Genomic DNA, 26,536 nt, shown 5'->3' with positions numbered 1-26,536 from the left:
CGCCTCGATTAATAAATCCTAGTGTCCTATTAGCCTTATTACGAACATTCATGCATTGATCCTTTTGTTTTAAATTCTTACTAATCAAAACTCCCAGATCCCTTTCGCAATCCGACTTCGCAATCTCAACACCATCTAGCTCGTATCTTGTAACTCTATCATGACAATTAATCACCCAAACCAAAGCATATACATGTCCAATCCACGCTTGAAACAATCGAGGGACTCCACCTCCACCAAGACACGCGGAAACTGGTTCCACAAGTCAACAATCCTGTTACCAAACCATTATTTACCCATGTCTTTCCTAAATCCAAAACCTATCCAACTTATACCCATTGTTTCGCGTTCTGTCTCGCGCGTCTGGGATCATCCTGGACGTAGGTTCGAACCCTCATCACGGCCCTTGTGGATTTGTTCATTTGATGTATCACGTTATTGTGATTTCTGTGTGTATCTAATAACACAGAAATCCTTGCCAACCATCGTCTTCCTGATAAAGGTACGTCTTCCTGATAAAGGTAAGGGAACTTTCCCATCATTTATCAATCTGTAAATTTCTAAATAGATCTGTGGAACCAGCTATAGCTTTTGGGATTATCTGTAGCGAGTAGATTATCGAAATAATATACTTGCTCCAAACTCATTAGCCTAATGAGAGAACCAAAGCTCTCATTAGCACTAACTACGGAACTCAAACCTTTTTTTCTTCCTGCAGTTAAAATTTCTTCCAACCTTTGGAGGACGGTGAGGTGGTGTATGCATATAAGCAGCGCTAGAGAGGTGAGTAATTATCAGTCTACGTTGAAGTGGGGCTTAGAGCAGACGCTTAAGAACACGCTATTGCTCGCCAAGTGTCACTTACAAACTTCTGTTTACGTAAGTAATAAGTATAGAAAAGGTTTGAGTTATAATTAATGCTAATGAGAGCTTTGTTTCACTCATTAGACTTTGGAGCGAGTATATAATAATGTGTATGGGATTATCTATTCGCTACAAAGTATTAATGACAATTAAGAACTCAAAGGTTAGTTAAAAAAAACTTCAGGTAAATGACGAGGGGGAACCTTTGATAAACCCTCGGCTTCCTGTCCCTTATCGAGGCCATATAGGTAGATAATAGGCATATTCAGGTAAATGTTAACTTAATTTTATCTATAAGCTAGGCAGTTTAAACATATAAATTTTATTTGTCCACCATAATTATAATTATTTTATAATTTTGGTCATTATATTTATTAATATTATCATACTTAATAATAGTATAATAATACTAGTATAATAATAATATTATTATATTAGTATAAGCATGTAGTGCTTATAATATTAGTATAAGCATGTAGTGAATGAGATGAGTGGCGGGGAGAGCGGGCAGCTGGGTGGCCGTCATTGTTTACAAGTGGCGCCAGGAGGAGGCTGCGTGCACCCACCTGCAAGGTTTGTTCTCGCTGGGTGTCCTCCTCTTGCTGTCTTCTTGCACTGCTCTTACTCTCGGGTTCTTCTTGGTTTGTTCTCCATTTACTGTTTTCGTTACGGGTAAACAAATATTAACATATTTATTGTTAAATATTTAACAATTGCTGGCGGGTTTGGCTCCACTAGGCTGCAATATAAACATTTGCTGGCAAATGTTTAATTTAGATTGTATTGTATGTATACGTCTATACTAATCGCCGTTGACATCAGAGGCATCATTATTTGGTTGTGTACATTTTGTTGTATAAATTTGCTCCATAATCAGATAATTTTGTAATTCATTGTGTTGTGGGGACAGGAAGCCAGAGTTGCTTACACACTTCTATAACTTAATAGTAATTGGGATTAAAGTATAATCTCTAAAAAAAAAGTATAAATGATATAAAGTATAACGCATACTTTAGGCTTATATCAAGGTCATCCCCCCCTTGATACGTACTACGTATCACACTCTACCTTAATGACTGTATTATTAACTCGTCCAGATCTCACCAATGGTGTCTGTGTCCAGGGATCCACTATCTTTAATTATCCTAATTGCTCGACAAAAATCAGCAATCAAGACAACAAGATCCAGTTTCAGTCTCTGCTCCCTTACTAAAATTTATTTTACCCGAGAGCCATCACTAATGGCCCTCAGGTAAATATCTGGGGTTGATATCACACCAGAAGATATAAATTAGCAACCCATCCATCACTTTCCTGTAAAACCTCTGTGGCTCTATCATAGAAACAAAGTAAATTTGTTTCTCAGGATTTTCCAGATCATAAATCATACTGTCTGTTATATAGTTTTTCTCCAGGTGTTCTACCCATTTAGTTTTAATTATTTTGGTGGGCTTGAGTGTTAGTGTAAATGAGCTCATGCTGGTTTCAAGAGATTCAGTTGTTTGTTTACATTGTTTGGGGGGAGTTCATTTGGCAGTTTTGAAACTTGGATCTCTTTGAACCCAGCAGTAGTCTGTACTGGTCAGGGCAATGGAAGCAGTAGTTCACTGACAATGAATGCTTTTCTGATGGGGGTGACAGCTGATGCAACCTAGTAGATGGGAGCCTTCTCAGTGAGATTGCTTCAGGGAGCCATAAAGAGCTTTCCCAGAAATAAATGTCAAATTTATACACAGTAGTTAAATTTACCAAAATATTTTTCAGATTTCCAAATTATAGTCGACTAGCAGACATGGGTCGTCGCAAGTCAAAGAGAAAGCCACCTCCAAAGAGGAAGAATATTGAACCACTGGATACGCAATTTAATTGTCCATTCTGTAATCACGAAAAGTCATGTGAAGTTAAAATGTAAGTACTGCATAGTATTTGTATCTTCCAGTTGAAGGTAATATTTACTGCTTACCAATAGGAATTTTTCATTAATAAATTTATGGTCAACTTCAATTTATATACTTTATTATTTGATTTTATATTTTATAAACGTTTACAAAATTTCCTGAGAGATATTCCTCATAGGCACTGACATTTGGGGAAATTCTTGCACATATGTTTTGGATGTATCAGCACCATGTATAATTTCTCCATTTTTTTCAGGAATAAACCAAGGAATGCTGGAAGAGTTTCATGCCTTGTGTGTCTGGAAGACTTCCAGTGTACTATTAACTACCTCTCGGAACCTGTTGATGTTTACAATGAATGGATTGACGCTTGTGAAACTGCAAACTGATCGATTCAGTTTGTGCAATTTTTTTTATGTTCATCTTAATTATGAAATACTGTAGTTGAGTTATACAATAGACTTGTTATAGAAATAAAGGAATTACTTGTCTGATTTTTCGAATTTCATGTGTATTGAGAATATAGCCTCATGTTTAGTATTGTCTAATTACAATATTTTATGAATGAGTGGAATAGATATTTCTATGAAAACTGTAAGTTTCAAAACTGGAGGGTACTGTAGTTACATACAGTCTCACTGGCTGTATAAGATACACGATTTTAGTAATGTCAAAATACAAACTGTACATAGACATATCTTTACATTATAATGATTAAATGTACAGTATTTTTTCATGCATACTGTAATGTAATACAGTAGTTTGTAAATTTGGCCATTACATTCATATTTTCTTAACCCATTTAACCACAAATATTTGGGGGTTCTCACTTAGTCACATTATTCAATATGAATATACATTTCCATGCATTGAACATTTAAACAGTTTATATTATCTTAACATTCCACCAATGTGTCATACTGACATAAATCAAGATGTTAATAATAATGTTGCAACAGCTGACAAGCATTTAGATTAACTATCTTGTTTATAAGCTCATTTGCTCTTCACATGCACCCATTCCCCACACTATTTATGATTTATGAAAAGTTGTTTTGAGTTCATGTCCTAGTTTATGGTGTTTATTTTCAGTTGTCTGCTGATCTTTCTCTCTTAATTTATCTGTCCTCTCTACTATAATTTAATATACTGTATATATTTTTTCCTTCCACCTCACCTTAGTTCTGAACTGTATTTCTTGTAAAAAAATAATCTACAAATCCACAAGGACCGTGACGAGGATTCGAACCTACATTTGAGATCCTCCCAGACGTGCTTTTACCAACTGAGCTATGACCCAGTTCAATCTCGGATGTAGGTTCCCTTGTGGATTTGTTCATTTGATGCATCACATTATTGTGATTTGTTTGTAATAATATAAATAATTTTTTTAGAATTATCCCTTCACTCATGCTAATGTTACGGTTATCCCTTCACTCATGCTAATGTTACACATGTTGTTATCTCCATTTCTTGATCATCTCAGTTGTATAGAATTCAAGCAGCTTAATACATTACAGTATTATCTTTCAACAACAATTAAATGTCTTTCTAAATTCATTTTGCACCCAGCAAAAGTTTGTCAAGCTAAAAAAAACATTTAGGTCAGATCTCAATCAGTCATCTTAAATCTTACGCCCTTAAGATTTTTACAACTTTATCATAACATATTCTCACTGTTTTCTGATCAGTTCTATTGTCACTACCAGTGAACAGATACTGTACTTGGTATTGCCATGTTTGAGGTACAGTAATGGCTTTCAGAAAGTAACATAATCATATCGTAATGGCCAACATTGCTGATTTTAATTACATTATTGGCTAAAATTAGATTAAATGACCTATTATCTAGAGGAGTCATGCTTATTAGGTTAGTAATCTTGTTTTTGTCTGTTCTCGGGCTATTATTTTTTTTTAAATTTTGTTTAGCAATAATGGCTAATCCTCCTCATTTTAAATATGTCACATTTTGTTGTATAGCTTTTGCATTTGGTTTAGCACGTGTTAAACACGTGTACAATTTTATTTAATGTGACAGCTTTTACTTGTCTTAATTAATCTCCAGTTGTCGCATAACCCTTAACCATTGTATACATCTTAATTAGGTTCCATTGTCTTAAAGAATCTGAGTTGGATGATTTGTGAAAATCTGGTTTGGCAATATTTAACAAAAGTAAATGTGCATTTTGTATAAATGGCTGTAATGCTTATATGTGTATTGTAATGATCTACTAGTTCTGTCAATAGTAGATCAAACCAAAGCATTTTGATTCAGGTTGCCAAAGGGAAAATACTTTTTATTTTATCAAATTTAAATATTGTCGCATTGGTGGCAAATAAAGTACCTGTATGGTATACAGGAATTATATGATTTACATTCTTGCAAGGAGTAAAATTAAATGCACCTTGAGAATATGGGCATTATCTTTACATGCAAGTGAGTTTTCAAATACAAAATTATTATTTATAAATACATTGGGTTTAATTAACCTAAATTTGAGGCCTGTTATCCAGGGATTGGTTAAAAAGTTACTGGTGGCCATGTATTGCTGCCTACGTTAGCAACCATGGTAGTTTTAGTCTTGTTGCTGTCTTATCACCGTTAAATTTTTACTGTTCCACTGAAGTGAGATGGCTCGCATACAGTGGTTCCCACTTTACTATAAATCCTCATTCATTGCAGTGTCATCTGCAAATTTGATGACGTAGTTTGTAATATTCTCATCATGTCATTGATGTATATGATTTTGTTTGCCCCATACTGAACCCTTGCAGTACCCCATCTTGGGATTATTTCGGGGCTTGGCGTCTCCATGGCCCGGTCCTCACCCAGGCCTGGCTCCTACTAACATTTCCATTAAGAACAAAAAGAACAGCCTGTTGCTTTCTTTATTTTATATACTAGTATTCCATCATTTATTCAATGTGCCTAATTTTTTTGCTAGTCGATCATGTGGTACCTTCTCATAAGCTTCAGCAAGGACTATGTATACTACATATACTGGGTGTCCTTTGCCTGAATAGCCGTCACCGTTTCCAAAAATGTGAGGAAGTTTGTAAGGAAGGATCTGTTTTTAACAAACCTATGTAGAGTTGATTTTATTAGATTGTTCACCGAGAAGGTGAATGATTCCCTCTTAAGATTCCTATCCATGAGCTTGCAAATGTGTGATGTCAAACTGCCCGTTGGTTAAGGGGCAGTTGGCCAGGTAGGTAATAACCGGTCACCGTTTCCAAAAATGTGAGGAAGTTTGTAAGGAAGGATCTGTTTTTAACAAACCTATGTAGAGTTGATTTTATTAGAATGTTCACCGAGAAGGTGAATGATTCCCTCTTAAGATTCCTATCCATGAGCTTGCAAATGTGTGATGTCAAACTGCCCATTGGTTAAGGGGCAGTTGGCCAAGTAGGTCTCTGAATGCACTGTTGTACCCAGCAGTGAATGGATTGTTAAACGATTCGTTTGACTTTTCCATGGAAAATTAAGACTAGAGACCTGCCTAGAATGCTGTGCTTCTGGTTTTACAAGAATGAGAGAACAATGTAAATACAAAAAAGTTCATCAGGTAAAGGTCCAGTTTTCTGGACCTTTTACCTTTACCTGATGAATTTAGCTAAAAATCTGCAATTTTTTTAGCTAATTTTTCTAGTTAAAAGTTTTGAGCATTAGTCACTTCATCAAATTTTGTTTTATATATATATATATATATATATATATATATATATATATATATATATATATATATATATATATATATATATATATATATATATATATATATATATATATATCCAAAACTGTTGTAACATATCACCTCACCCAAATGAATTTTGGAGAATTGATTTTTCAGTTACCATCAACAGTGAAAAGAAATATTGAGAAAGTTCGTATTAGAATTATTAATCTTACTTTTTCGGTCATATTTAATAATATACATATATATATATATATATATATATATATATATATATATATATATATATATATATATATATATATATATATATATATATATATATATATATATATATATATATATATATATATACATACATATATATATATATATATATATATATATATATATATATATATATATATATATATATATATATGTATATATATATATATATATATATATATATATATATATATATATATATATATATATATATATATGTATATATATATATATATATGTATATATATATATATATGTATATATATATATATATATATATATATATATATATGTATATATATATATATATATATGTATATATATATATATATATATGTATATATATATATATATATATATATATATATATATATATATATATATATATATATATATATATATATATATATATATATATAGGGGGGTACCACCACTGGTGTAATTATAGGGACCCACAGCCTCAGAGAAGGGAACACAGAGCACTCAGGGAAAAACTTGACATTTAACTCTGAATACGAAAGAGTGTTCACTTCTCCTACCACCCCCTTTTTTTTTTATTATTATGATGTACACTTTATTATGCAAGGTTATACAGTTACATATCTGATTTTATACAAAAAATGAACATTAAGAGGACACAAGAAAAAGTTCGCTTCCTAGAGGCTGTAGATTTCCTCGAACTCCTCCGACGCCGGGCAGGAACCGAGGATGCAGCGGGCATTTCCCCTCTGGATCGCGACACTGAGGCGCTGAAAGAGAAAACTTGCTGCTCTAGGGTCTCTTGTGGTGTCAATGAGCTTGGAACCAAGATCCTTAAGAAACCTTCTTGCACTCTCACCCCATGGGCCTAGGGTCTCAGACCCTATTGGAACGAAATTGTACCTTTGATCTAATTGCCTGTACTTGACTGACTTTTGTTTTTCTCTGTGTGTCGCTGCGGCTCCTGCCGTGCCGGCAGAGAGGGTGATGTATGTCGTTGCCAGGGTGGATACGCAAGTATAGTCCCATGCTAACTGCCTGCCACCCTTCCACGGACGCAGTGTGATTCCGTCTGGTCGGCCGGCAAAGCTAACAGAGTCACGGTTCAGTAGGTTGCGGGGCTCTCTCTCCGCTGGACACTGAGCAGAGGCAAGGCTTCTTTAATGATGTCGTTGACTTCGTCGTGTCTAGTGTGCCAACCACCCGATTTTCCACAGTGCAGGCCATGCAATCCATATTCGTCAGCATCTGCCTCGCCGCAAATACACCTGTGAACAGTGTGGATAGGGGCAGCAAGGCGGAGAGCGACTGCAATACGGAGCTCCTGCGGATCAAGACGTGTGCCTGTCGCAGACATAGGGACTGCCAGAAGGAAGTCCCCTGCATGGGGAGCCTGCACAGCTGTGAGGCGTGCACGATCACTGGGGGTTGTTGCTGCCTCCAGCAAAGCTGTGGCTTCTTTGTCTACAATGGGGCTGTCCCAACTGGATTGTTTCTTGGCTTTCGGCATGGCTGGTCTGAGTGCTGGGTCTGTCATGGCACCCCATTTCGTGTCACATTCCGTGTAGTGGGGGTCCTGTATCCCCGCTACATCACTCAGGGTGTCAGGTAGAATTTCCTTAACCAGGTCATCTGATGCTGAGGAGGAAGACAGGAAGGCTGGGACTGCAATTTGGGTGGCGGTGCGGACACCCAAGCCACCGAGCCTGACAGGAAGAGTGGCTTGTTTCCACTGGCATTCGTTGAGAGAGAGGTTAACAACTTTTTCCAGCATGGTCTTCAGTAGGAGGTCATACTCGTCAAGCTTTGGGTTGTTGTAAGATGGGGCGCACCTCAGAAAGTAGGTTAGCCTCGGAAGGGATAGGCATTTGGTGAGGAGATAAAAAGCATCGTGGGCATCGATGTCACCTATTCTGTCTTCCATCCTCCTAAGGTCTGCGATTTTCTTGTCGAGGATCTCCTCAATGGCGTTAGACCCGAGGGGAGCTCCAAGGAGGGTGCTGTTCTCGGCCCTAATGACATGGGCTCCAGGCAAGGCAGACCTTATTCTAGCTACGATGTCTGGGTTGGAGGAGACTACTTCACACTTGGAAGGGTTCAGGACGAGACCCAGGCTTACTTCTTGCTCCCTTATTTTCCTGATATCTGACAAGAGGTGGTCTACGGTGCCAGCTATAGTGCCATCATCCAAAAACCAGATGTTGAACTCGCTGGACAAGCTTTCGGTGATTTCTTTTAAGACTAAGCAGAAAAGAAGGGGAGCAAGAGGATCACCTTGCTGAACACCTTCACATGATCTGATTTCATGTTCACCAAAGAGCAGTTTTGACTCGCCACTGTAGCACGAGAGTATGAACGGGTAGAGGGGCCGGAAATGGCGATGTACGGCACAAAGTACTGCATCTCTTCTTACCATGTTGAAGGCATTCTTAAAGTCCAGTTTGAGCAGGGCCTTTTCATCAGAAATGTTTGTGATGTATGCTCGTGCTGCATGGGCAGCCGCTTCACAGCCTTGGGGGATTCCAAATCCTAGCTGGATTGGTTTCAGCAATTCAGCCGCTTGCTGGCTGACAACCCTCGTAGCAGCCTTGGCAATCAGGCGTCGGAGAGTGTTGCCAACAGCGATTGGCCTGATTCCTTCGTCCTTCTTTTTGAGAGCACAGAGGGAGGCAACAAAAAAGAGAGGCCTGATGACCTCAGGTATCTCACCAGCCAGACACATGTTGACGAACCTTGTGAGTTCCATAAGAAGATCTTGTGCAGCATCACCAACCGCAGGATTTAACATTTGCTTGATATGTTGAGGTTTTAACCCTGTAAAGCCGCCTGCTGACCCAGGTGGAAAAGAAAGGGCTGCTTTGTAGACCTCAGATTCACCAACGGTTAATGGGTCTGAAATGGTGTCGGCTGATGGCGGAACGATGTTGTCGCCTTGAGGGGCTCTGGGTGGGTGCTTGCTTTGCAGAGCCCGTGCTGTGGCTGAGTTTCGAGGAGCAATTTTCTCGTCACTGGTGAGGACTCTAATAGCACTTGCGGTATTTCCCTCTTCAATTTTCTTGGTGATTTGTGCTCTGATTTTGTACGTTTCCGGTATGTTGTTGTTACCATTTCTGCGGTGGATGTGTTTTGCTCGGAGAGGCAGGCGAACTAGGTTGTCCCCCCTTGGGTATTCATATATATATATATATATATATATATATATATATATATATATATATATATATATATATATATATATATATATATATATATATGTATATTATTAAATATGACCGAAAAAGTAAGATTAATAATTCTAATACGAACTTTCTCAATATTTCTTTTCACTGTTGATGGTAACTGAAAAATCAATTCTCCAAAATTCATTTGGGTGAGGTGATATGTTACAACAGTTTTGGATGAGGTGAAAACAAACTTTCAACACAAGACAGAACACGAAACAATGGGTATAATATTTTGTAAGTTAAATTGAAGAATGGAAGTAACTGCAAAGGGCCTATTGGCCCAAACTTCTTGACGTTTCTATATTTGTGCGGAGTCTTGAAGTGTGTAGAATATAGTTGTGGATTAATTGGCTGTTGATTGCTGGTGTCGACTTCTTAATGTGTAGTACCTCGCAAATATCAAGCCACCTGCCATCGCTGTATCTATCGATGATTTCCGTGTTTTTAGTTAGGACTTCTCTGGTGATGGTCTATTTGTGGGAAGAGATTATATGTTCCTTAATGGAGCCCTGTTGCCTATGCATCGTTAATTGCCAGGAAAGAGATGTTGTTTTGCCTATATACTGAACAGTCCCCAAGTGGGCATTTAAAGGCATATACGACATTGGTCTCTTTTAAAGCGTTCTGCTTTGTGTCTGGAGAGTTTCTCATGAGTAGATTTGCCGTTTTCTTGGTTTTATAGTAGATCGTCAATTGTATCTTCTGATTTTTTCTGTAGGGATAACGTTTCCATTAACAATATCTTTCAGGACCCTTTCCTCCGTTTTATGAGCTGTGGAAAAGAAGTTTCTGTAAAATAGTCTAATAGGGGGAACAGGTGTTGTGTTAGTTGTCTCTTCAGAGGTTGCATGGCATTTCACCTTCCTTCTTATGATGTCTTCAACAAAACTATTGGAGAAGCCGTTGTTGACTAGTACCTGCCTTACCCTACAGAGTTCTTCATCGACTTGCTTCCATCCTGAGCTGTGGCTGAGAGCACGGTCGACAAAAGCGTTAACGACACTTCTCTTGTACTTGTCTGGGCAGTCACTGTTGGCATTTAGGCACATTCCTGTTTGTTTCCTTAGTGTAGACTGCAGTGTGGAAACCTCCGCTCCTTTCCATGACTGCTACATCTAGAAAGAGCAGCTTCCCATCCTTCTCCATCTCGTAAGTGAAACGCAACACAGAATTCTGCTCAAATGCCTCCTTCAGCTCCTGCAGATGTCTGACATCAGGTACCTGTGTAAAAATGTCGTCAACATACCTGCAGTATATGGCCGGTATTAAGTTCATGTCGACTAAGACCTTTTGTTCGATGTTACCCATGTAGAAGTTCGCAAACAGGACACCTAGGGGAGTACCCATGGCGACCCCATCTACTTGCTTATACATGTGCCCATCCGGGCTCAAGAAGGGTGCCTCTTTAGTACAAGCTTGGAGTAGTTTCCTTAGAATGTTTTCTGGTATGTCAAGAGGAGTACAGGATGGATCACGATACACTCTGTCCGCTATCATCCCGATTGTTTCATCCCCAGGTACGTTGGTAAACAGTGATTCTACGTCCAACGAGACTCTTATCCCTGTGGCCCGTGTTCCCCCACAGTAAGTCAACAAATTCCTTTGGAGACTTCAGGCTGAAGGTGCAAGGGACATAAGGAGTCAGCAAGCTGTTGAGTCGCTTCGCCAGTCTGTACGTGGGTGTGGGTATCTGGCTGATGATTGGCCAATGTGGGTTTCCAGCTTATGTGTCTTGACATTTCCATGTGCGTATCCAGGCTTATATTCCCCAATATTCTTTGACAGGTGGAGTCCGGATTTTTTGGCGTTCATAGTTTCAATCAATTTGTTGACCTTTGCTTTCAATTCGGCTGTAGTGTCCTTCGTTACCCTTTGGAATTTTGTTTGGTCAGAGAGAATGCGGTTCATTTTCGCCAGATATTCGTCTTTTTTAAGTATGACATATATTGGCGACTTGTCACCTCTCCTGACGACTATCTCCTTGTTCTCACAAAGGCTCTTCGCTGCCGCTTTGAGCTCGGGGGAAAGTATTGTGCTTCTGTAATTGCCTCGATTCTTTCCTCCTTCTGCATTAAGTTCTGCTTGTAAGGTGTCGTTGGTGGTGACCTTTGTTTGTGTCTCGAGGTTGAATATGTCGTCCAACAGGATCTCCAACTCAACTTTTTGGGCCATCTCACTTGGTCTGGACATAACGTGACAGTATATACCCAGATTTAGGAGAGTGACGTGGTCCTCAGTGAGGTTGATTCCTGCCAGGTGATTGCCCAGACAGGTACAAGAGGAGTGTCGTAAACGTTTATGTCGACCGTGCTCTCAGCCACAGCTCAGGATGGAAGCAAGTAGATGAAGAACTCTGTAGGGTAAGGCAGGTCCTAGTCAACAACGGCTTCTCCAATGGTTTCGTTGAATACATCATAAGAAGGAAGGTGAAACGCCATGCAATCTCTGATAAGACAACTAACACAACACCTGTACCCCCACTATTAGACTATTTTACAGGAACTTCTTTTCCACAGCTCATAAAACGGAGGATATAAAGATATTGAAGATATTAAGTCCTGAAAGATATTGTTAATAGAAACGTTATCCCTACAGACAAAAATCAGAAGATACAATTGACGATCTACTATAAAACCAAGAAAACGGCCAACCTACTCATGAGAAACTCTCCAGACACAAAGCAGAACGCTTTAAAAGAGACCAATGTCGTCTATGACTTCAAATGCCCACTTGGGGTCTGTAAGCCTCAAAGAATTCAGTATATAGACAAGAAAACAACATCTCTTTCCGATGCATAAGCATCAGGGCTCCATTAAGGAACATATAATCTCTTCCCACAACCAGACCAATTCCCATAATTCGTTGTGTTGGGGGACAAGCAGCCAGTGCATATACATGTTAGTCTTATATCGAGGTCAAGTGGTTGGGCAACATTCCTTTCCGCCGTCCCATCCCAAGTCCTCATCTTGATCCGTTCCAAATGCTATATAGTCGTTTAGATTACGCAGTTCAGTTTTGGTCGCCGTATTATAGAATGGATATAAATTCACTTGAACGTGTCCAACGTAGGATGACTAAGTTAATTCACCAAATTAGAAATCTTTCATATGAAGAAAGATTAACAAAGCTTAAGTTGCATTCACTGGAAAGGCGAAGAGTTAGAGGTGACATGATAGAGGTTTACAAGTGGATGAATGGACATAACAGGGGGGATATTAATAGGGTATTAAAAATATCAACACGAAACAATGGGTATAAATTGGATAAGTTTAGATTTAGGAAAGACTTAGGTAAATACTGGTTCGGTAACAGGGTTGTTGATTTGTGGAACCAATTGCCGCGTAACGTGGTGGAGGTGGGGTCCCTAGATTGTTTCAAGCGCGGGTTGGACAAGTATATGAGTGGGATTGGGTGGTTATAGATAGGAGATAGGTTATAGATAGAACGCTGCGATTAATAAATCCAAGTGTCCGATTTGCCTTATTACGAACATTTATGCATTGATCCTTTTGTTTTAAATTCTTACTAATCATAACTCCCAGATCCCTTTCGCAATCCGACTTTGCAATCACAACACCATCTAGCTCGTATCTTGTAACTCTATCATCATTACCTAACCTCAGAACTTTACATTTATCAGCATTAAACTGCATCTGCCAATCCTTTGACCATTTCAAAACCCTATCTAGATCAACTTGAAGTGATAGTGAGTCCTCCTCCGAATTAATTTCCCTACCGATTTTCGTATCATCGGCAAATTTGCAAATGTTGCTACTCAAACCTGAATCTAAATCATTTATATATATTATAAACAACAGAGGTCCCAGGACAGAGCCTTGAGGCACTCCACTTACAACATTTTCCCACTCTGACTTGATTCCATTTATACTAACTCTCTGTTTCCTTTGGTATAGCCATGCCCTAATCCAGCTTAATATAGCACCCCCAATACCATGAGACTCTATTTTTTTAATCAGTCTTTCATGTGGCACTGTATCAAAAGCTTTGCTAAAGTCAAGGTATACAACATCGCAATCCTTACCACTATCAACTGCCTCAACAATGCTAGAATAAAAAGATAACAAATTTGTTAAACATGAACGGCCATTTATAAAACCATGTTGCGACTCAATTATTAATTTATGTTTTTCAAGATGAAGACGAATTTTATTTGCTATTATAGATTCGAGTAACTTTCCCACAATAGACGTTAGGCTAATTGGTCGATAGTTAGACGCAAGTGATCTATCTCCTTTCTTAAAAACTGGTATCACATTAGCAACTTTCCAAAACTCTGGCACTCTGCCTGACTCTATTGATTTATTAAATATGGTTGACAGTGGGTCACAAAGCTCCTCTTTGCATTCTTTAAGCACCCTGGCAAACACTTCATCCGGCCCTGGGGATTTGTTTGGTTTGAGTTTTACTATTTGTTTAAGAACATCCTCCCTGGTAACTGCTAAACTCGTCAACCTGTCCTCGTCCCCACCCACATAGACTTGTTCGGCTGAAGGCATATTGTTAAGTTCCTCTTTAGTAAATACAGATACAAAATATTTATTAAAAATACTACTCATCTCTTCATCACTATCTGTTATTTGACCTGTCTCAGTTTTTAATGGACCTATCCTTTCCCTAGTCTTAGTACGATATAACTGAAAAAACCCTTTAGGATTTGTCTTTGCTTGCCCTGCTATGCGAACTTCATAGTTTCTTTTTGCTTTCCTTATCTCTTTTTTAACATTTCTAACCAGTTGTACGAATTCCTGTTCTAAAGTGACCTCCCCATTTTTAATCCTTTTGTACCAAGCTCTCTTTTTACCTATAAGGTTCTTCAAATTCTTTGTTATCCACTTTGGGTCATTAGTATTCGATCTATTCAATTTGTATGGTATACTACGTTCCTGTGCTTTGTTTAGAATATTCTTAAATAAGTTATATATTGAATCCACATCGAAATCCCCATTTAAGTCACCTATCGCTGGGTTCATGTCTCGCTCCAAGACCGGCCCACACCCCATACCCAAGACTTTCCAATCAATTTGACCCAAAAAATTTCTTAGGCTATTAAAATCAGCTTTTCGAAAATCTGGCACTTTAACAGAATTTTCTCCTACTGGTCTATTCCATTCTATGCTAAATCTGATTTCTTTGTGATCACTGCTCCCTAGCTCACTCCCTATTTCGATGTCATTAATTTGCGTTTCCCTGTTAGTTAACACTAAATCTAAAATATTATTTTCCCGTGTTGGTTCCTTAATGTGTTGCGTAAGAAAGCAATCGTCAATTAATTCTAGAAAATCTTCTGCTTCACTATTCCCTGTTTTGTTCAACCAGTTTATTCCGCTAAAATTAAAGTCACCCATGACATAAATACTGTTAGATCTAGATGCTCTAGATATTTCGTCCCATAGATGCTTTGCTTCCATTCTGTCTAAATTTGGTGGCCTATATATTACTCCTATTATAATATTATTAGCTTTTTCGTTTAATTCAATCCAAATAGTTTCTGTGTGTGGCTCTGTTTTGATTCCCTCTTTGAGACTACATTTCAAATTGTCCCTAACATATATGGCTACTCCACCTCCTCGTCTAATATATCTATCTGTGTGAAATAGTTTAAATCCATATATTTGATATTCAGCTAATAGTTCTCTATTTTCTACATTCATCCACGTTTCGGTAAGTGCAATAATATCTATTTTTTCTGTGCAGACAAGAGCATTTAATTCGTTAATTTTATTTCTTAGACTTCTACTGTTAGTGTAATATACCCTAAGTGAATTGTTATTTTGCGGACCTTCTCTTTCCCTGATCGTTTTGCCAATTCCTTTCTCCCACAAACACATACTTTTATTACCTCCTTCCTCCAAATCAATTCCCATACCTCTATCTACTAACAGTTTAAACCCAAACAAACACCTCTAACCACTTCTTCTAACGAGTTCGCAACAGCAACAACCCCAGCTCTCGATAGATGCACCCCATCACGAGCATACATTTCATTTCTTCCATAGAAGTGTTCCCAGTTGTCTATGAAAGATATTGCATTTGATTTGCAATATCTTTCCAGCCGGCAATTGACACCAAGTGCCCTCGATATCCATTCATTTCCCACTCCCTTTCTTGGAAGAATGCCACATATGATCGGGATTCCTCCCTTGGTCCTAACTAACTCTATGGCTGTTTTATACCTCTGAATCAGCTCCTCACTCCTAACTCGACCAACATCATTTCCTCCCACGCTAATGCAAATAATGGGATTGTTCCCATTACCAGCCATAATATCATTCATGTTGTTTATAATATCACCAATGCCAGCTCCGGGATAGCAAACCCTTAACCTGTTCCCCCTATCTCTAGCACAAAATGTTCTATCCAAATACCTTATCTGGGAATCTCCCACAACTAATGTTTGCTTAGGTACTTCCTTTACTTTCTGACTTCACAATCACAACACCATCTAGCTCGTATCTTGTAACTCTATCATCATTACCTAACCTGAGAACTTTACATTTATCAGCATTAAACTGCATCTGCCAATCCTTTGACCATTTCAAAACCCTATCTAGATCAACTTGAAGTGATAGTGAGTCCTCCTCCGAATTAATTTCCCTACCGATTTTCGTATCATCGGCAAATTTGCAAATGTTGCTACTCAAACCTGAATCTAAATCATTTATATATATTATAAACAACAGAGGTCCCAGGACAGAGCCTTGAGGCACTCCACTTACAACATTTTCCCACTCTGACTTGATTCCATTTATACTAACTCTCTGTTTCCTTTGGTATAGCCATGCCCTAATCCAGCTTAATATAGCACCCCCAATACCATGAGACTCTATTTTTTTAATCAGTCTTTCATGTGGCACTGTATCAAAAGCTTTGCTAAAGTCAAGGTATACAACATCGCAATCCTTACCACTATCAACTGCCTCAACAATGCTAGAATAAAAAGATAACAAATTTGTTAAACATGAACGGCCATTTATAAAACCATGTTGCGACTCAATTATTAATTTATGTTTTTCAAGATGAAGACGAATTTTATTTGCTATTATAGATTCGAGTAACTTTCCCACAATAGACGTTAGGCTAATTGGTCGATAGTTAGACTCAAGTGATCTATCTCCTTTTTTAAAAACTGGTATCACATTACCGACTTTCCAAAACTCTGGCACTCTGCCTGACTCTATTGATTTATTAAATATGGTTGACAGTGGGTCACAAAGCTCCTCTTTGCATTCTTTAAGCACCCTAGCAAACACTTCATCCGGCCCTGGGGATTTGTTTGGTTTGAGTTTTACTATTTGTTTAAGAACATCCTCCCTGGTAACTGCTAAACTCGTCAACCTGTCCTCGTCCCCACCCACATAGACTTGTTCGGCTGAAGGCATATTGTTAAGTTCCTCTTTAGTAAATACAGATACAAAATATTTATTAAAAATACTACTCATCTCTTCATCACTATCTGTTATTTGACCTGTCTCAGTTTTTAATGGACCTATCCTTTCCCTAGTCTTAGTACGATATAACTGAAAAAACCCTTTAGGATTTGTCTTTGCTTGCCCTGCTATGCGAACTTCATAGTTTCTTTTTGCTTTCCTTATCTCTTTTTTAACATTTCTAACCAGTTGTACGAATTCCTGTTCTAAAGTGACCTCCCTATTTTTAATCCTTTTGTACCAAGCTCTCTTTTTACCTATAAGGTTCTTCAAATTCTTTGTTATCCACTTTGGGTCATTAGTATACGATCTATTCAATTTGTATGGTATACTACGTTCCTGTGCTTTGTTTAGAATATTCTTAAATAAGTTATATATTGAATCCACATCGAAATCCCCATTTAAGTCACCTATCGCTGGGTTCATGTCTCGCTCCAAGACCGGCCCACACCCCATACCCAAGCCTTTCCAATCAATTTGACCCAAAAAATTTCTTAGGCTATTAAAATCAGCTTTTCGAAAATCTGGCACTTTAACAGAATTTTCTCCTACTGGTCTATTCCATTCTATGCTAAATCTGATTTCTTTGTGATCACTGCTCCCTAGCTCACTCCCTATTTCGATGTCATTAATTTGCGTTTCCCTGTTAGTTAACACTAAATCTAAAATATTATTTTCCCGTGTTGGTTCCTTAATGTGTTGCGTAAGAAAGCAATCGTCAATTAATTCTAGAAAATCTTCTGCTTCACTATTCCCTGTTTTGTTCAACCAGTTTATTCCGCTAAAATTAAAGTCACCCATGACATAAATACTGTTAGATCTAGATGCTCTAGATATTTCATCCCATAGATGCTTTGCTTCCATTCTGTCTAAATTTGGTGGCCTATATATTACTCCTATTATAATATTATTAGCTTTTTCGTTTAATTCAATCCAAATAGTTTCTGTGTGTGGCTCTGTTTTGATTCCCTCTTTGAGACTACATTTCAAATTGTCCCTAACATATATGGCTACTCCACCTCCTCGTCTAATATATCTATCTGTGTGAAATAGTTTAAATCCATATATTTGATATTCAGCTAATAGTTCTCTATTTTCTACATTCATCCACGTTTCGGTAAGTGCAATAATATCTATTTTTTCTGCGCAGACAAGAGCATTTAATTCGTTAATTTTATTTCTTAGACTTCTACTGTTAGTGTAATATACCCTAAGTGAATTGTTATTTTGCGGACCTTCTCTTTCCCTGATCGTTTTGCCAATTCCTTTCTCCCACAAACACATACTTTTATTACCTCCTTCCTCCAAATCAATTCCCATACCTCTATCTACTAACAGTTTAAACCCAAACAAACACCTCTAACCACTTCTTCTAGCGAGTTCGCAACAGCAACAACCCCAGCTCTCGATAGATGCACCCCATCACGAGCATACATTTCATTTTCTTCCATAGAACTCAAAGGTTAGTTAAAAAAAACTTCAGGTAAATGACGAGGGGGAACCTTTGATAAACCCTCGGCTTCCTGTCCCTTATCGAGGCCATATAGGTAGATAATAGGCATATTCAGGTAAATGTAAACTTAATTTTATCTATAAGCTAGGCAGTTTAAACATATAAATTTTATTTGTCCACCATAATTATAATTATTTTATAATTTTGGTCATTATATTTATTAATATTATCATACTTAATAATAGTATAATAATACTAGTATAATAATAATATTATTATATTAGTATAAGCATGTAGTGCTTATAATATTAGTATAAGCATGTAGTGAATGAGATGAGTGGCGGGGAGAGCGGGCAGCTGGGTGGCCGTCATTGTTTACAAGTGGCGCCAGGAGGAGGCTGCGTGCACCCACCTGCAAGGTTTGTTCTCGCTGGGTGTCCTCCTCTTGCTGTCTTCTTGCACTGCTCTTACTCTCGGGTTCTTCTTGGTTTGTTCTCCATTTACTGTTTTCGTTACGGGTAAACAAATATTAACATATTTATTGTTAAATATTTAACAATTGCTGGCGGGTTTGGCTCCACTAGGCTGCAATATAAACATTTGCTGGCAAATGTTTAATTTAGATTGTATTGTATGTATACGTCTATACTAATCGCCGTTGACATCAGAGGCATCATTATTTGGTTGTGTACATTGTGTTGTATAAATTTGCTCCATAATCAGATAATTTTGTAATTCATTGTGTTGTGGGGACAGGAAGCCAGAGTTGCTTACACACTTCTATAACTTAATAGTAATTGGGATTAAAGTATAATCTCTAAAAAAAAAGTATAAATGATATAAAGTATAACGCATACTTTAGGCTTATATCAAGGTCATCCCCCCCCCCTGATACGTACTACGTATCACACTCTACCTTAGTGACTGTATTATTAACTCGTCCAGATCTCACCAATGGTGTCTGTGTCCAGGGATCCACTATCTTTAATTATCCTAATTGCTCGACAAAAATCAGCAATCAAGACAACAAGATCCAGTTTCAGTCTCTGCTCCCTTACTAAAATTTATTTTACCCGAGAGCCATCACTAATGGCCCTCAGGTAAATATCTGGGGTTGATATCACACCAGAAGATATAAATTAGCAACCCATCCATCACTTTCCTGTAAAACCTCTGTGGCTCTATCATAGAAACAAAGAAAATTTGTTTCTCAGGATTTTCCAGATCATAAATCATACTGTCTGTTATATAGTTTTTCTCCAGGTGTTCTACCCATTTAGTTTTAATTATTTTGGTGGGCTTGAGTGTTAGTGTAAATGAGCTCATGCTGGTTTCAAGAGATTCAGTTGTTTGTTTACATTGTTTGGGGGGAGTTCATTTGGCAGTTTTGAAACTTGGATCTCTTTGAACCCAGCAGTAGTTTGTACTGGTCAGGGCAATGGAAGCAGTAGTTCACTGACAATGAATGCTTTTCTGATGGGGGTGACAGCTGATGCAACCTACTAGATGGGAGCCTTCTCAGTGAGATTGCTTCAGGGAGCCATAAAGAGCTTTCCCAGAAATAAATGTCAAATTTATACACAGTAGTTAAATTTACCAAAATATTTTTCAGATTTCCAAATTATAGTCGACTAGCAGACATGGGTCGTCGCAAGTCAAAGAGAAAGCCACCTCCAAAGAGGAAGAATATTGAACCACTGGATACGCAATTTAATTGTCCATTCTGTAATCACGAAAAGTCATGTGAAGTTAAAATGTAAGTACTGCATAGTATTTGTATCTTCCAGTTGAAGGTAATATTTACTGCTTACCAATAGGAATTTTTCATTAATAAATTTATATTTATATACTTTAGTATTTGATTTTATATTTTATAAAAGTTTACAAAATTTCCTGAGAGATATTCCTCATAGGCACTGACATTTGGGGAAATTCTTGCACATATGTTTTGGATGTATCAGCACCATGTATAATTTCTCCATTTTTTTCAGGAATAAACCAAGGAATGCTGGAAGAGTTTCATGCCTTGTGTGTCTGGAAGACTTCCAGTGTACTATTAACTACCTCTCGGAACCTGTTGATGTTTACAATGAATGGATTGATGCTTGTGAAACTGCAAACTGATCGATTCAGTTTGTGCAATTTTTTTTATGTTCATCTTAATTATGAAATACTGTAGTTGAGTTATACAATAGACTTGTTATAGAAATAAAGGAATTACTTGTCTGATTTTTCGAATTTCATGTGTATTGAGAATATAGCCTCATGTTTAGTATTGTCTAATTACAATATTTTATGAATGAGTGGAATAGATATTTCTATGAAAACTGTAAGTTTCAAAACTGGAGGGTACTGTAGTTACATACAGTCTCACTGGCTGTATAAGATACACGATTTTAGTAATGTCAAAATACAAACTGTACATAGACATATCTTTACATTATAATGATTAAATGTACAGTATTTTTTCATGCATACTGTAATGTAATACAGTAGTTTGTAAATTTGGCCATTACATTCATGTTTTCTTAACCCATTTAACCACAAATATTTGGGGGTTCTCACTTAGTCACATTATTCAATATTAATATACATTTCCATGCATTGAACATTTAAACAGTTTATATTATCTAAACATTCCACCAATGTGTCATACTGACATAAATCAAGATGTTAATAATAATGTTGCAACAGCTGACAAGCATTTAGATTAACTATCTTGTTTATAAGCTCATTTGCTCTTCACATGCACCCTTTCCCCACACTGTTTATGATTTATGAAAAGTTGTTTTGAGTTCATGTCCTAGTTTATGGTGTTTATTTTCAGTTGTCTGCTGATCTTTCTCTCTTAATTTATCTGTCCTCTCTACTATAATTTAATATACTGTATATATTTTTTCCCTCCACCTCACCTTAGTTCTGAACTGTATTCCTTGTAAAAAAATAATCTACAAATCCACAAGGACCGTGACGAGGATTCGAACCTACATTTGAGATCCTCCCAGACGTGCTTTTACCAACTGAGCTATGACCCAGTTCAATCTCGGATGTAGGTTCCCTTGTGGATTTGTTCATTTGATGCATCACATTATTGTGATTTGTTTGTAATAATATAAATAATTTTTTTTAGAATTATCCCTTCACTCATGCTAATGTTACGGTTATCCCTTCACTCATGCTAATGTTACACATGTTGTTATCTCCATTTCTTGATCATCTCAGTTGTATAGAATTCAAGCAGCTTAATACATTACAGTATTATCTTTCAACAACAATTAAATGTCTTTCTAAATTCATTTTGCACCCAGCAAAAGTTTGTCAAGCTAAAAAAACATTTAGGTCAGATCTCAATCAGTCATCTTAAATCTTACGCCCTTAAGATTTTTACAACTTTATCATAACATATTCTCACTGTTTTCTGATCAGTTCTATTGTCACTACCAGTGAACAGATACTGTACTTGGTATTGCCATGTTTGAGGTACAGTAATGGCTTTCAGAAAGTAACATAATCATATCGTAATGGCCAACATTGCTGATTTTAATTACATTATTGGCTAAAATTAGATTAAATGACCTATTATCTAGAGGAGTCATGCTTATTAGGTTAGTAATCTTGTTTTTGTCTGTTCTCGGGCTATTAATTTTTTAAAAATTTTGTTTAGCAATAATGGCTAATCCTCCTCATTTTAAATATGTCACATTTTGTTGTATAGCTTTTGCATTTGGTTTAGCACGTGTTAAACACGTGTACAATTTTATTTAATGTGACAGCTTTTACTTGTCTTAATTAATCTCCAGTTGTCGCATAACCCTTAACCATTGTATACATCTTAATTAGGTTCCATTGTCTTAAAGAATCTGAGTTGGATGATTTGTGAAAATCTGGTTTGGCAATATTTAACAAAAGTAAATGTGCATTTTGTATAAATGGCTGTAATGCTTATATGTGTATTGTAATGATCTACTAGTTCTGTCAATAGTAGATCAAACCAAAGCATTTTGATTCAGGTTGCCAAAGGGAAAATACATTTTATTTTATCAAATTTAAATATTGTCGCATTGGTGGCAAATAAAGTACCTGTATGGTATACAGGAATTATATGATTTACATTCTTGCAAGGAGTAAAATTAAATGCACCTTGAGAATATGGGCATTATCTTTACATGCAAATGAGTTTTCAAAAACAAAATTATTATTTATAAATACATTGGGTTTAATTAACCTAAATTTGAGGCCTGTTATCCAGGGATTGGTTAAAAAGTTACTGGTGGCCATGTATTGCTGCCTACGTTAGCAACCATGGTAGTTTTAGTCTTGTTGCTGTCTTATCACCGTTAAATTTTTACTGTTCCACTGAAGTGAGATGGCTCGCATACAGTGGTTCCCACTTTACTATAAATCCTCATTCATTGCAGTGTCATCTGCAAATTTGATGACGTAGTTTGTAATATTCTCATCATGTCATTGATGTATATGATTTTGTTTGCCCCATACTGAACCCTTGCAGTACCCCATCTTGGGATTATTTCGGGGCTTGGCGTCTCCATGGCCCGGTCCTCACCCAGGCCTGGCTCCTACTAACATTTCCATTAAGAACAAAAAGAACAGCCTGTTGCTTTCTTTATTTTATATACTAGTATTCCATCATTTATTCAATGTGCCTAATTTTTTTGCTAGTCGATCATGTGGTACCTTCTCATAAGCTTCAGCAAGGACTATGTATACTACATATACTGGGTGTCCTTTGCCTGAATAGCCGTCACCGTTTCCAAAAATGTGAGGAAGTTTGTAAGGAAGGATCTGTTTTTAACAAACTTATGTAGAGTTGATTTTATTAGATTCTTCACCGAGAAGGTGAATGATTCCCTCTTAAGATTCCTATCCATGAGCTTGCAAATGTGTGATGTCAAACTGCCCGTTGGTTAAGGGGCAGTTGGCCAGGTAGGTAATAACCGGTCACCGTTTCCAAAAATGTGAGGAAGTTTGTAAGGAAGGATCTGTTTTTAACAAACCTATGTAGAGTTGATTTTATTAGATTGTTCACCGAGAAGGTGAATGATTCCCTCTAAAGATTCCTATCCATGAGCTTGCAAATGTGTGATGTCAAACTGCCCATTGGTTAAGGGGCAGTTGGCCAAGTAGGTCTCTGAATGCACTGTTGTACCCAGCAGTGAATGGATTGTTAAACGATTCGTTTGACTTTTCCATGGAAAATTAAGATTAGAGACCTGCCTGGAATGCTGTGCTTCTGGTTTTACAAGAATGAGAGAACCATGTAAATACAAAAAAGTTCATCAGGTAAAGGTCCAGTTTTCTGGACCTTTTACCTTTACCTGATGAATTTAGCTAAAAATCTGCAGAGTAGAGCCGACAAAATGCAGGTAGTACGTTCCCAGGAATAGAACCAGAGGCAGAACATGATCCTCTGGTCCTCAAGAATTCCAATACTCAGATTTTTCAGGCAAAGGTAACAGTAAGGTGACATGTATATACATTCCCAAATTTAATTTTTCTAGTTAAAAGTTTTGAGCATTAGTCACTTCATCAAATTTTGTTTTATATATATATATACATATATAACTTTACATATATAGCCTATATACATATATATATATATGTATATATATATACATATATATATATATATATATATATATATATATATATATATATATATATATATATATATATGTATATTATTAAATATGACCGAAAGTATATATATATATATATATATATATATATATATATATATATATATATAATAATATACATACATATATATATATATATATATATATATATATATATATATATATATATATATATATATATATATATATATATATATATATACATACATATATATATATATATATGGGGGATATTAATATGGTATTAACAGGGGGATATTAATATGGTATTAAAAATATCAACACGAAACAATAGGTATAAATTGGATAAGTTTAGATTTAGGAAAGACTTAGGTAAATACTGGTTCGGTAACAGGGTTGTTGATTTGTGGAACCAATTGCCGCGTAACGTGGTGGAGGTGGGGTCCCTAGATTGTTTCAAGCGCGGGTTGGACAAGTATATGAGTGGGGTTGGGTGGTTATAGATAGGAGCTGCCTCGTATGGGCCAATAGGCCTTCTGCAGTTACCTTGGTTCTTACGTTCTTTCCCCCCATGCTCATAGTTCCCTTGCCTTCTTCCACTATAGCCTACTGTCGAGGGGATACTATCTCTCTCTCCCACTTCCCCCTCTCTCCCGATCACCCCCTCTTTTTTACTATCCACCCCATCTCGCCAAATTTATTCCATATGATCTCTTTCATTCTCACCCTTCTCCCTCTCTCCCTCCCTCTCCAACTTTTCTCCCAATGTCCCTCCCCTCCTATCATCTCAAAAAATGTTATAGCGAAATCACGTTCATCGTTTTCAAGTGAAGAAAGCTAGGGACTTGGCTAGCCATCTTTCACCGATTATGTGGGTAGCGGGGCACAATCAGGATCGATCCTCCCTCTTGACCTGTATGACCGATCCCGTCCTGTGTCCGTCCTGTACCCCAGACCATTCTCCCTGCAAAGTTGAGTGTCTGGTCTTCTACTTCAGACAGGTGTTCACAAATGCTAACTGTTCTTCAGGTGTTCAGGAAGCTGTCCTTCAGTTGTTGATGAACACTAACTGCTCTTCAGGTGATAATGAATAGTAACTATTTTGCAGGTGATCATGAACAGGAGACTGGGAAAGTGTATAGCGAACAATACACACACTCATATACACACACATGCAACAAAATCACATACAGCACATGTGTGTGTGTGTCAATGAAGAAAATATCTTTCAAAATTATAGAAATAGCTTCCTACAACAACGATATGAAAATCTAATTCAAAGTTCTAGTATGTTACATAAGAACATACGAACAAAGGTAAATGCAGAAGGCCTATTGGCCCATACGAGGCAGCTTTTGTTTATTGTATTGTATGTTTATTGAGACAAGAAAGAAATACATCTCAAAGGGATAGAGTAGCTTAGGCTATTTCTTCCCCCCCCCCCCCACCAAAAAAAAATCTAATTTTTCCTGATAGAAACACCTATCCAGTTAACACAATAGAATCAACTGGTTAAATCAACTAAAGACGATCAAAACCTAAGTATGAACCCATATAATTACCAATCGTCGACACGAAGGGTTCCTTGCGGCTCGTATCCTCCTCGAATTTGGTCAATAAACTGCTCTTGCCGACCCCAGCGTCCCCAATGAGCACAACTTTAAAGAAATAATGATAGGGTCTAGACATGGCCGGTAGATGTGTGTGTGTGAATGAGGAGGCTTCCCAACCCTCCGTTAACCTGCATGGATGATAAGAATGATAACGCAATGATACTGAATTGCACACATGCCTGTGTCACTCTCAACACGGCCGGAATTTCACTATGTTTGCATGCCTGAGCGGGTTACAAATATATACAACCAATATGACAGATGAAATACTAATCAAATAATGTAAAAGATGATGGCTAATTTGTTCTTAATTTATTTATTTATTTATTTAATTATTTATTTATTTATTTATTCATTTATTTACTTACATGCTAGAAGGTACATTGGGTTTGTGAGAGTTCATAGCATTGGTGTTCTAGAAAGTTCAAGTTCAAGTATGTTTATTGAGACAAGAAAAAAAATACATCTCAAAGGGAT

At 37.1% G+C, this 26,536-nt stretch overlaps 1 protein-coding gene across 1 annotated transcript; it reads left to right on the top strand.

Moving 5' to 3' along the window:
- Positions 1–2,633: 2,633 nt before the first annotated feature.
- LOC123753323 (transcription elongation factor 1 homolog) lies at positions 2,634–3,151 on the top strand. Its single transcript, XM_045735322.2, has 2 exons — positions 2,634–2,772; positions 3,019–3,151. The coding sequence occupies exons 1-2, from the start codon at positions 2,657–2,659 to the stop codon at positions 3,149–3,151; spliced, it is 249 nt and encodes an 82-aa protein (XP_045591278.1). The 5' UTR covers positions 2,634–2,656.
- The last annotated feature ends 23,385 nt before the right edge of the window (positions 3,152–26,536 follow it).

Source organism: Procambarus clarkii, chromosome 61 (assembly GCF_040958095.1).
Source record: "Procambarus clarkii isolate CNS0578487 chromosome 61, FALCON_Pclarkii_2.0, whole genome shotgun sequence".
Lineage (NCBI taxonomy): Eukaryota > Metazoa > Arthropoda > Malacostraca > Decapoda > Cambaridae > Procambarus > Procambarus clarkii.
The sequence above is the reverse complement of the archived record's forward strand: the minus strand, read 5'-3'. Positions and strand labels throughout refer to the sequence as shown.